This window comes from Polistes canadensis, unplaced genomic scaffold (assembly GCF_001313835.1).
Source record: "Polistes canadensis isolate GaletaPanama2010 unplaced genomic scaffold, ASM131383v1 scaffold_99, whole genome shotgun sequence".
Lineage (NCBI taxonomy): Eukaryota > Metazoa > Arthropoda > Insecta > Hymenoptera > Vespidae > Polistes > Polistes canadensis.
In genome coordinates, this window is record NW_014569646.1 from 80,235 (window position 1) to 91,937 (window position 11,703).

Genomic DNA, 11,703 nt, shown 5'->3' on the forward strand with positions numbered 1-11,703 from the left:
AGTTGTTTTGCCTTTTAAATGTGCGTGTCACTTGTTCGAAAATGAAATATAATTCGCAAAAAATGATGTCACATTTTCAAAGTATAACGTTAGTTTTGAAAGAAATAAATTATTACAAAACCCATTTGCAAAAAGATAGTAAACAATCTCGTATATATATATATATATATATTTATATTATATATAAATGAAACTATTTAAATATTTGCAGTTTGGACAGCCCTCCGGTATTGGAAATAAATTATTGTCAACTATTATTACTACGTAGAACATTAGGAATTAGGTATACATATATATATAGTGATTATTTATGAAAAAGGACAATGCAAAATTTAATCAAAGAAAGAAAAAAAAAATAATGCATTGCATCGAGTGTATCTATATGTGACTCATTGTAAAATATCAACATTATTACTCTTGACTAGACATTATTAATTATAATAAGCATATTTTTTACATTGTCTTAAAATACTCAGTTTATCTGAACCCATTCACTTTTATCCTCTATTGGTGTGATATATAAAGCATTTTTTAAAGATTAAATATATATATACGATGTATGTAAATTCATTGGATTTACATAATAGCTGGATAACATTTTTATCAGTATTCTGTTTAATTATACAGGGTGTCCTGTAACTGATGGTATGGTCTGATAGTCTTTTTTTTTTATATTTAACTAGAATAATCATTTTTATTTATTATCGTAAAACACAAATTTCGAAGTAATTTTATTAATTTATTTTCTATTTACGTCCTAAAAAATATGTAGAGTCTTTCAATATAATATTATTTTCGACTACAACTATTACATTATAATAAATTAAAACTAAGATAACAAGTAATTGAACTATTTGATTAAATAATTTTATTTGTAATGCAATCAAAAAGAAGTTAACATAATATTTGTTAAGAAGTTTATTTACCAAATCATTTCAATTGGTTTTCATTCAATTTGATTTCTAGTAATAGTCGTTGTAATAGAATATGTATCCATTTGTTTACTATGAATCTCTAATTGTCTAATAATCCATTTTTTCCTAGCATCTTCACGAACTTTAGAATATTTTTTAGACGACTTATCTATTCTTTTCGCTTGGAATAGTTCTGTCGTTAACATGGATTCTAATCCAAAAGAAGGCATTCTAACAATATTTTGATCATATTCCTGTTTATAATATAAATTCAATCATATTATTTTGTTTCTTACAAAATCGACGCTAGGAATTGAGAAGTTATAGTGTAAATATAATTAAAAAAGAAACCATACCGAACTATCTTGTGTTGGTTTATCAGATACGCTGATCTTGCTTTTTTCATATTTTAGTTTATCAGGTTGATCGATTTTTTCAACGTCGTTAGAATTTTCTGATTCGATTAGCATTAACATTAAATCATAATTGGATCTTTCTTGTCCAAGTATGCCTACTTTAATTCCAAGTTTGGGCAACATCTCTTCATCAATAAGTAATGCGTTGTGTAAGTAATCGATTCGTGGATCGCTTCTATCAACGTCTATCATTCCTACACGTAGTAAGATAAAAATGAATTAATCATGCTTGAATTAAGTTTTATTTTTTTCTTTAAAATACTCGATTAATTAAAATAATACTATTTTTAATATTATTTTAGAGTATGAACCAAATTCAATCCGACACATTAACACGAATAATACTTACAAATGTATTACCTAATGATAATACTTTGAAATTACATTCAGAATAAATTAAATCCTCTATTAAAGGAGAATTTTTAAGTAATTTTCTTTTAGATTGTATTCGTGGACCATGTAGTACAAAAATATCACTTTCTAACATATCTTTAATAGTATAACCAGTTCTTCTTTCCGCAGTGTTATAGACTTCAGTTCTAAGTAGTCTATGTAATTCTGATTCTACATAAATACACATATATCAATAAGCGTAATAATAACAGAGAAAGAAAGAGAGAGAAAAGAGAGTAAAACACAATGAAAAATAATATAAAGTTGTATTTTGTACTGTAACACAATAGACATATTTTTCATCGATCATGTTTCTAAGTTATTGAATAAATATAATTGTGTTTTTAATAATGTAACATAACTTACCGATTAAGTGAAAGTATTTACGATGTAAAGCTATCCATACAACACGATGAGATATATGAATTAGCATTTCAAATATTCTTAAATCTTTTTCTCCTTGCGACTGTGTCATACTCGCTTTCTTTTTCCCGCTTATCATATGATGATATCGTACAGTATCCTGACAACCTACTATTAAATCTGCATACTCTTTACTTAGCATACATCGTAAAGTATGTAATTCATCTGCGTATTTAATTCTATGCCCACCAGCTAACGGATTAGGAGCTTTTTTCAAAGTAGCCACTCGTTCTTCCGTTAACTTTTCCCATATTTCTATATAATATTGAAAATATATTATAAGTGCTCTTAAGAAATGATCAACGACTGGCAAGTGAAAAAAATCTATGAATTTAACGCTGACTGGACTGGCAAGTAAAAACATAACAAGATCTTTAATGTCTTGCAAAATGATAACGTCTGGCTCATTGGGAGCTACTTTACGCAAATAATATTTTTTAAATCTTATCTGTAAAATATTTTCTTTTTAATTATACATCGATATTAATTTTATTTTATTTATTATCCATTGCTATTATTTCATTACTTTCTGACTTGGACTCAACGTTTCATGAAAATTTAAAATCAAATAATCATGGGGACAATAAATTTCTGATGGATCTATTATTTCAGATTTTATTGCACGTCCTTTTATTTGTTCATCATCTGTTTGTTGTATTCTGCAAAATATATAGAAATGAATTACAAACTAGAATACAGATAATTAATATAATAATAGATCTAAGAGTAATATAATATTCTTTTACCCTGGAAATATTAAGCCTTCAGATATTTCATCCCATATAAATTGTTTATCATCCACCATAATTAAATGAATTAGTTATTAAAAATAATTATATAAAAATCATTCATATATTTTTAGAGGTTAATATTGTAAATACAAATAAACTTGACAATAGGGATGGATATATTTTTGAAGTTATAAGAGAGTAAAATTATATTGATTACTAGAGAGTTCAAATGATATGTGTGTGTGTCCTAACACAATTGATGCGTTTATATACATAGTGTTTCAATATTTTTGTTTATAAAATTTTTCCAGCGTATTCTTGATAAAATTTTGTGAAAAAAAACTGGGACATCTCGTATAAATCTACCTTTGCTTTTAATATTACAGATAATGTCTATAAATATAATTAATGAAATTATCTAAATATTATTAATTAAAAAAGAATTTAAAATCTTTCTCTTTTATAATATAATAAATTTATTAACAAGTAAATCTACAGATAGATATATTTTACATTAAATTTTGTTGATTACATGGTAAAGGCAAAGAATCTAATATTGGTTTATCTTCTGGGAAAATAGGATCGTTTAAATATTTCCAAAAGTCTTTTACATATATACGATCCTTTTCCATAGAAGCCAAATGGTGGATTTTACATCTAACTTTAACTTGTTCACTATCATTAATCGTTACGATGACATAAAATTGTTTTCCTTCAATGGACATATCGGGTCCAGATATTGGTTTTTCTGGCAATGTTATAGCTTCTTCTGGTACATGAAATCGTGCCTTACGAAAGGCTACTCTGATGTGCCACTTTTCTAAAGTCCATGGGACTTCTGGCGATAACGATACGGATAAATAAAAAATGGATAAAAATTGTATTGTTCTTCTTGTTATCAAAGGAATTTTAGTTTCCTCATCGTCATTTCTTACAATATATTTTTCAATATTTTCTTCAGTCGCATATACTCCTAATTTAGGTAAGATTACATCATTGTAAGCTTTCTCAGGTTTTAGAGAAACGATTTGTCCTTTAACACCAATGTTTTTTACATTAGATGTTAATATCAATTGGATTGGTTTGTGTTTTGTAGTTTCAACATGTTTTTCTAATTCGTAAATGAAGTGCTTTGGTCGAAGAATTCTCTTCTTTCCACACTTTTTATTAAGTGGTGGTTTATTCCTTCTTTTTAAAATAAAAGTATTCTAAAAATAAATATTAGATATTTTATATATAGTTCATATATAAAACGTAGATTATAAGACATAAAAATAATATTTAAATAAAGGAATACCCTTGTTTGCTGATAAAATAAATCTTTCGTATTATTCTGTGACAAGACATTTTTTGTGGTCGTGTTAACAATTGGTTTAATTAGTGTCTTTAATTGAGTTGCACAAAAACTTATTGATCTTAACATTTTATTTGATTTTTATTTCATAAAAATTCAACTAGAAAAGTGCATAATTATTTTACAGATTTAGGGTTATATTTTAATCGATAGCATTTCCCTCTACAGAACAAACTAGGTATCAAGTTTGTCGTACACCACCTGGTATTTAAATCATTAACTAAAATTCTAAACTAACCTTAAATTTAAAAAAAACAAATTGTAGTATAAATTTGTTTAATCATATATTAATTAAACGAAACGATATGTGTTATATTGCAAATAATATTAATAGTATTAAAGTTATTAGTATAAAGGCCCTTTGTTTATATAACTTATGTGAAATATAAAAAAAAAAAGGTTATTTACAATGGAAAAGATTAATATGCCAAATGAAGAGACTTTAAAGAAAATTATTTTTGATCTGCAAGAACCAGTAGTGTTTAATAATATTTTACAAGATGACAATGGCAAATTTATATGGAAATTATTACAATGGAATTTACTAGAACTCAGTAACAAATTTGGTGATATGAAATTACCATTTCGTGTTGGATATAATTCCAAATCAATGGTATCTGTCATTTACTTCTTATTATATAAATTCATATTTAAAAATTGACAACATTTGTTAGAAAAATATAATTTATATATATTTTATAGCATCCACAATGGGAAAAACAATGTCATATTAAAACAATGACATTCACTGAATTTTTAGAAAAATCCAATTCCTCTGTCAATAATAATAAATGGTATTATTTTGATTACAAGTATATGCATGAATGGATACAGGATAAGCCTGATTTACTTAATTCCTTCAATTGGCATAGATTTGGTATTGAAAAAGATGGTCACGATTCTACGCTTTGGATTGGAAACAAAGGGGCACACACTAATTGCCATTTCGATTCTTACGGATGTAATTTAGTAGCACAAATTCATGGCAGGTGTATACAAATATTCTATCATAATATATTTTATAATTTAAATCTTTTTATCCTTAGGTAATCATTTTTTTTTATATGAAATTATAGAAAACAATGGATATTGTTGCCGCCAAATTGTACCAATGAACTTCATCCTACAAGAGTACCATACGAAGAATCAACGATATACAGCGAGTTTAATTTTTTTTCTCCGACTATTGTAGAAGAAGAATCGATATTAAAACTTTCAGGAAAAGTTAAATCTATTGTACTTGAAGTGGGGGATGTTTTATTGGTTCCAAAAGGTTGGTGGCATTACGTAGAATCCTTGAATTTGACTGTAAGCGTCAATATATGGTTACCTCTACAGACAGACAACGAATCACGTCTTAAAGAAGCGCTTGTTCAATTAATTATTAACAGAATCGGTAAAAAAGTATGTGACAATCGTGAGGAAACACACTGTTCTTTTTCTCAAAGTTTAAAGATTGTAAGTTCTCGACTTAAAATATAATTATATTATAATTTTATCCTTTCATAGTACTTGTATTAATAATATTTTTTTTTCTTTATTATTATTAGTTGGAGAACTCTTTGCTAGAATGTAAAAAGACTGATACCGAAAAGATATCAGATAGAAAAAGAGTCAAGCAAATGGTATGGACTGCTGCAGAATTATCTTTAGAATATCCATACTTTGTTAAATTGCTTCCTAATTTGGAGCAATCTGAATTACAAGATTTATTAAAATTGAAAAGGGAAAGATTTTTAACAAACATTGACGAGATACAGGAAACAAATATATCTGCACCCACGACTTCTTTTAATGAAACAGAATTATTCTCTCAATTATCAAAAGACGTTGTTAATACATTTTGTCATCCAGAAATTATTGATAAAGTAGCAGAATTACTTTTGAAAACTCGTTATGGAAATCAATAAAATTATTAATTATAAAAATCATATAAAAATGTCCGAATCAGTCATTAGCAAATCCATAAACTTTTAAACTACCAGCATCTCTTTTCCTATCGTACGTATCTTTGTCGTCACAGGCATAAGCAAGTAAATATTGTTTTGGATGCCATGCGACTGTAAATGTAGCAGCTTCAACTGGAATATCAGCAATCTTTTCTCCAGTTTCAACCTCACCAATATCTATAACTAAATCTTCCGATGCCGCTGCTAATAATTGTCCATCATAAGAAAAAGATATAGTCCTCACTGGCCATTCTAATCTCGAGAAAGTTCTTAAACAACACAATTCATCGGCATCCCATAAAGACACTAAAGCATCTGCAGAGCCAGTCGCAAAGTAACGTCCAGTTGGATCAAATTCGATACATATACATGTTCCCGGATGCGCTTTTATAACATGCAACAATTCTAATTCTGGATAGCTAAGAATATGTACACAGCCTTGTCCATTGGTTAAATAAAATGTATCCGAATCTTTATTCCATGAGATCTCGTTAACTTCAAAATTAAATTGTTCTTCCGCGCGTATTTTCATAACTCTAGCATCGATGAACGTTACAAGATCCTCCTTGTTTCCAACAGCTATAGTATTACCATCTGGTGACCAAGATATGTTGATATTTTCGCCTCTGGTACTAATATTAGCAGTACACTTTTGAGTTCTTGTATCCCAAATTCGTACTGTCTTATCACCGCTTGCTGTTGACAATAATTCTGGGCAGAATGCATGCCAACATAATTGATCGACGCTACCACCATGTCCTCTAAAAGTTATTTCTTGTTTCTATAATAGAATAATATTTATATTAAGACATATATTTTCTCTGATGTTAACATATAAAATAATAAATCTTTTATAACCAATTGCTTACTAGTCGGTCTGGTCCAAGTGAAAATATACAAACAGATTTGTCAAAAGAACCCGAAGCTAATAATTTTCCATCGCAACTCCAACCAACACTGTGTACTTTAGCTGAATGACTTTGTTGTTCTCTAATTTTGTTATGTGATTTAAAATAGTTTATTAATTCTTCTACACGTGGATTAAAAGTCGCCATGTTTGTTTATAAATTTATTCAGCCAATCAAAGATATTCATTGACTCGAATTGATAAATATTGAACTTTACCGGTCAAGTAACAGTGAAAACTAACCCTTCTGATAATTCTAGTCAATATTGAAGTGAACAAAGTATTCATTATTATTATTAAATCACATATGTATATAAATATTTATATATATATATCTATATATATCTATATATAGATTCTAATTATATTGATTATATATTATTAGGTTAGGAAAGTGTTTTTTTCCAGTTAGTGAATGACCCACGAAGCCTAGATAGAAGGAGAACGAACGCAGTGTTATAAATGTGTCTACGTATTTGCAGCATGAAAGGATGATTTCTATTGCCACTAGACAGTGCGTCGGTTCGACGGGTCTAATTTTTCAAATATGTTTTGTACCACACACACACATAACACATAAAAAATAACACACACATATACTAAAATCTGAACTCCCGAACACTACCGCCGCCCTCATGGAGAATTATCATACCCGATGTTTCCTCATTTTCAACGACACAAATTCGACAAGAACGCGTATCGCGTTCGTTCTCATTATATTTAGGTTTCGTGGAACGACCAATCACAAAGAATGAAATAACTCGTTAGTGTTTTCAATCTTAAAGACAAATCATAAGTAGAATTATACGGGTTGGTTGCCTAGGTACCGTCAAGACGTGTAATATGTTTTAACGTAAACAAACCTCATTTAGAGAAGTTTCATTGTGTTCGAGAGAATAAAAAGTCATTTGTTTATGACAATTAATAACTTTGATAAGCAATAAAATGACATCACTTGATTTAAGACAACAGAAGCTTGAACAACAGGTGTGACTTAATAACATTTCAAATAATTTAATGTATGCATATATACATATACATTATGTATATATATGTATTTCGATAACATAATGATGATTAATAAATAAAATATTTTATTCTAGAGATTATTAATTGCACAAAAAATGAAACAGAAAAGACAAAGTGGTGCTGGTGGTATGGTCCAGGCATCGAATATATCCACTACGCAACTTACAAGTCACAACATGAAATGGATTAATCCTAATAAAGAACTTCATGGTAAAATTGGTATTTAGAATCATTGTAAACGTCATTTTGATTTCATTCGAACACAAGTATACATTGAACTTCAATTTTACTAGGATACGATGGACCTTTACATTTCACGATGTCCCAAGCAAATCCAGATATTGGAACGTTTTCAGAAAACAAACCAATAGAAACAGAAATTAGTGGTAACATTTGTAATTATGTACGATATCGATATCCTATTTTTACAATTTTAATTGAAACAACGATACTTACTTCTTAGAAGCAAGCTCCGAAATAGCGTTTTACGAAGGTACGGAAGCTAAAGAGTGCGCTGATGAAGAATCTTCTCTGATAGAATTGCATTCTCCTTCTGAATCTCTGCCATGTACTTCGCCTCTTAAAATAGCACCATCAGAAGTAACTCGTACACTTATCAGTAGAGACAATCATTCTACTGTATGTATATTGATGATTAATTATTAGAATATCATTCAATAAGTTTGCTTTGCATATTATATTAACGAAGTTACCTTTTTGTATGGTCTATTATTAACAAATCATTTCTTTAATTCAGAGTCCAGAACTAGAAGGCAACGTAGAAGGAAATGTAGAACAATTTGTATTGCAACCAGCAAATAAAAAAATGCATTACAAATGTCGCATAACGCGTGATAAGAAAGGTATGGATCGTGGTCTATATCCAACATATTTTTTACATCTTGAACGCGATTACGGAAAAAAGGTTAGTACATTTTTAAATCTATCTAATAGATTATTGAATTTGTTTTACTTATAAATATTATTTTAGGTATTTTTATTGGCCGGACGCAAGAGGAAGAAAAGTACGACAAGTAATTATTTAATTTCAACGGATCCCACAGATCTTTCAAGAGGTGGCGAATCTTATATAGGAAAATTAAGATCCAACCTTCTTGGTACACAATTTACCGTTTATGATAATGGATATTCATTAATGAAAGATTGCAAGAGAGATGAACGCTTTAATCCACGACAAGAATTAGCTGCAGTAGTTTATGACACTAACGTCTTAGGATTTAAAGGGCCACGAAAAATGACTGTTATCATACCTGGAATGACTCCTGACCAGAAACGAGTTGAAATTTGTCCACGCGATGAAACGGAAACATTACTTGGTATATAATCAATTATATTATTATACAATAGGCAAGATTCTTTGATCAGTTATTCAAAAAACGAATTGATCAAATATTTATGTTATTATTATTCCAGAACGTTGGAAAATGAAAAATATGGACAATTTAATAGAATTACATAACAAAACTCCTGTATGGAACGATGATACGCAATCGTATGTGTTGAATTTTCATGGTCGTGTTACACAAGCATCTGTTAAAAATTTTCAAGTTGTACATGATAGTGATGGTTAGTTTAATATAATATAAATCTTCTAAAATTTTTTTATTCTATGTATTGGATAATTGTATGTATTTGTATTGTACTTTTATTTTATAGTGGACTATGTTGTTATGCAATTTGGACGTATAGCCGAAGATGTCTTTACAATGGATTATAGGTTCCCACTTTGTACACTTCAAGCTTTTGCTATCGCTTTGAGTAGTTTCGATAGTAAACTAGCATGCGAGTAAAGGAATGATATATCTATTTGAAAAATCTAAAGAGGATTTTAAAATTCGAACCAAAGTTATAAATATAACAAAGTCGCAAGGGAAACCTTTTTCTAAGCTTGCGTAATATAAAAGCAATAAAGCAAATTGGCTTTGTTTATATTTCATTTATAATATTTATAATCGAAGCGAGAAATAGGAAAGAAACGAACAAATAAGAATTTTGCATATTTAAACGACAGATGTTTGTGCACATTTGAAATGTTTTTTATAAAGTGATAGACTACGTGACTATACTTGAAAAAGTATGAATATAAAAAAGAAGAAGAAGAAAGAATAATCTAATAGAACAAATAATATAATAAGGGAATGAAAATCAAGTTATGCCTTAATTCAATGATTCAATTGTGATCAGTATACATACAGAGTGTCTGAGGTTTTTCCTGCCAAACGATGTCAGCGTATTCTATATACGAAAAGTAAGAAAAAAATCAATGTACATTCACAATAACGTGAAACAGGTACGTGTCATCTTACAGCGGTGTGTCAGATTTGCATTTGCAAAGTAAAACAGTCAGTTGATTGAACAAGAAATTAGATAATTTACAATTTGTGTCATCAATTTTTAACAAAGCTTCAAATGACCTAAGTTTATATAGCATTATTTTCTTATTTTCGTGGATAGAATACGCTGACATCGTTTGGTTGAAAAATTCTCAGGTACCCTATATATATATATATATTAATATAAATATATCTAACAATTATGTTGCTGTCTATATCTAAGACAAAAAGTTTATATAAATAGACAATCAAAATTAAAAAAAAAAAATACAAATAAAACATATTTCGGTGCTAACTTGATAAATATTCACCGTATATAAGAGTTGTTTTATATCTATAATTAAAAAAAAAACAAGAAAACAAAAAAAAACAAAAGAAGAAGACTTAACAAAGAAGAAAAAGAAAAAGAAAGATAAAATAATGTACTAGAAACTGTGTGTTCAAGCTTTTCTATCTATATACACAGTATATAAAATCTTTTTCTTTTCTTTGAATAATCATATAAACACACAAATTTATTGGAACGTTCTTCTCTCCATTTAAGTTAGAACTAACTGGTATACTGATATTTAGATAAAAATATCAAACGTGTTACTCTCTTTCATATTATAATTAAATTCGTAATCTTTTATAAAGATTATTAATATTGTAATAGGGGAAAAAACAAACAACAGTTCAAATACTTTTACTACTGCCTCTGATTAGTTAAACAAATTTGCTTTTTTTTAAATGAGTGTATAACACGTAATTTATAATAATAATTACATATATCACGAATACTAGAAGTTATTCAAACTGAGGTATCTTACCACGTTTGCGGACGTAAATGCTCTAGCATTCAAATTTAAAATTTTTATTTTGAATTTTATTTTATGTAACAAAGTTTTTATAATTATTATACCTGTAAAGGTAATGACTAACTGATTCTTTAATATATGATAATCTGACTGCCCTTATAAAATGTGTTTAATCAAATTTTCTGATATTCAAAATATTAAAATGTGTTTAATGAAATTTTCGATATCACAGCTAATTTCAAAATAAAATGACTGTCACATTTTCTTCCTCGCTAAAACTTTTACTGTCCGCGAACGTGTTAAGAAGAAAAAATAAAAGAAAAAAAAACAATTCACAATTGAATTAGCTTTGTATATAAATGAATGCACAGTAGTATACTTTAATTATTAACGTTAATTTTTTAATTATGACTTTTAATATGTACCTGAAGTAAGA

General features: G+C 28.1%; 5 protein-coding genes across 7 annotated transcripts; 2 read left to right on the top strand and 3 right to left on the bottom strand.

Annotated features, from left to right (window-relative positions):
- Window positions 1-361: 361 nt before the first annotated feature.
- LOC106787420 lies at window positions 362-3,231 on the bottom strand. Its single transcript, XM_014749764.1, has 6 exons — window positions 2,893-3,231; window positions 2,673-2,805; window positions 2,090-2,594; window positions 1,691-1,894; window positions 1,271-1,524; window positions 362-1,168 (listed from the first exon to the last, which is right to left on the bottom strand). The coding sequence occupies exons 1-6, from the start codon at window positions 2,949-2,951 to the stop codon at window positions 947-949; spliced, it is 1,377 nt and encodes a 458-aa protein (XP_014605250.1). The 5' UTR covers window positions 2,952-3,231; the 3' UTR covers window positions 362-946.
- A 92-nt stretch (window positions 3,232-3,323) lies between these two features.
- LOC106787385 (39S ribosomal protein L9, mitochondrial) lies at window positions 3,324-4,429 on the bottom strand. The gene is made up of 2 exons (XM_014749705.1): window positions 4,175-4,429; window positions 3,324-4,085 (listed from the first exon to the last, which is right to left on the bottom strand). Exons 1-2 carry the CDS (start codon window positions 4,298-4,300, stop codon window positions 3,387-3,389), a joined length of 825 nt encoding a protein of 274 aa, XP_014605191.1. The 5' UTR covers window positions 4,301-4,429; the 3' UTR covers window positions 3,324-3,386.
- Window positions 4,430-4,486: 57 nt separating this feature from the next.
- On the top strand, window positions 4,487-6,223 carry LOC106787382 (HSPB1-associated protein 1). Its single transcript, XM_014749703.1, has 4 exons — window positions 4,487-4,844; window positions 4,934-5,220; window positions 5,308-5,689; window positions 5,782-6,223. Exons 1-4 carry the CDS (start codon window positions 4,641-4,643, stop codon window positions 6,139-6,141), a joined length of 1,233 nt encoding a protein of 410 aa, XP_014605189.1. The 5' UTR covers window positions 4,487-4,640; the 3' UTR covers window positions 6,142-6,223.
- On the bottom strand, window positions 6,076-7,370 carry LOC106787383 (THO complex subunit 3). Its single transcript, XM_014749704.1, has 2 exons — window positions 7,050-7,370; window positions 6,076-6,961 (listed from the first exon to the last, which is right to left on the bottom strand). Exons 1-2 carry the CDS (start codon window positions 7,233-7,235, stop codon window positions 6,179-6,181), a joined length of 969 nt encoding a protein of 322 aa, XP_014605190.1. The 5' UTR covers window positions 7,236-7,370; the 3' UTR covers window positions 6,076-6,178.
- Window positions 7,371-7,443: 73 nt separating this feature from the next.
- Window positions 7,444-11,436, top strand: LOC106787381 (protein king tubby). 3 transcript variants are annotated; one of them, XM_014749700.1, is made up of 8 exons: window positions 7,444-8,074; window positions 8,191-8,335; window positions 8,410-8,502; window positions 8,580-8,755; window positions 8,874-9,041; window positions 9,108-9,453; window positions 9,551-9,703; window positions 9,794-11,436. In XM_014749700.1, exons 1-8 carry the CDS (start codon window positions 8,033-8,035, stop codon window positions 9,925-9,927), a joined length of 1,257 nt encoding a protein of 418 aa, XP_014605186.1. In that variant the 5' UTR covers window positions 7,444-8,032; the 3' UTR covers window positions 9,928-11,436. The 3 variants fall into 3 exon arrangements, with proteins under 3 accessions (XP_014605186.1, XP_014605187.1, XP_014605188.1); XM_014749701.1 differs by having other exon boundaries at window positions 8,583-8,755; XM_014749702.1 differs by having other exon boundaries at window positions 8,191-8,326.
- Window positions 11,437-11,703: the final 267 nt, after the last annotated feature.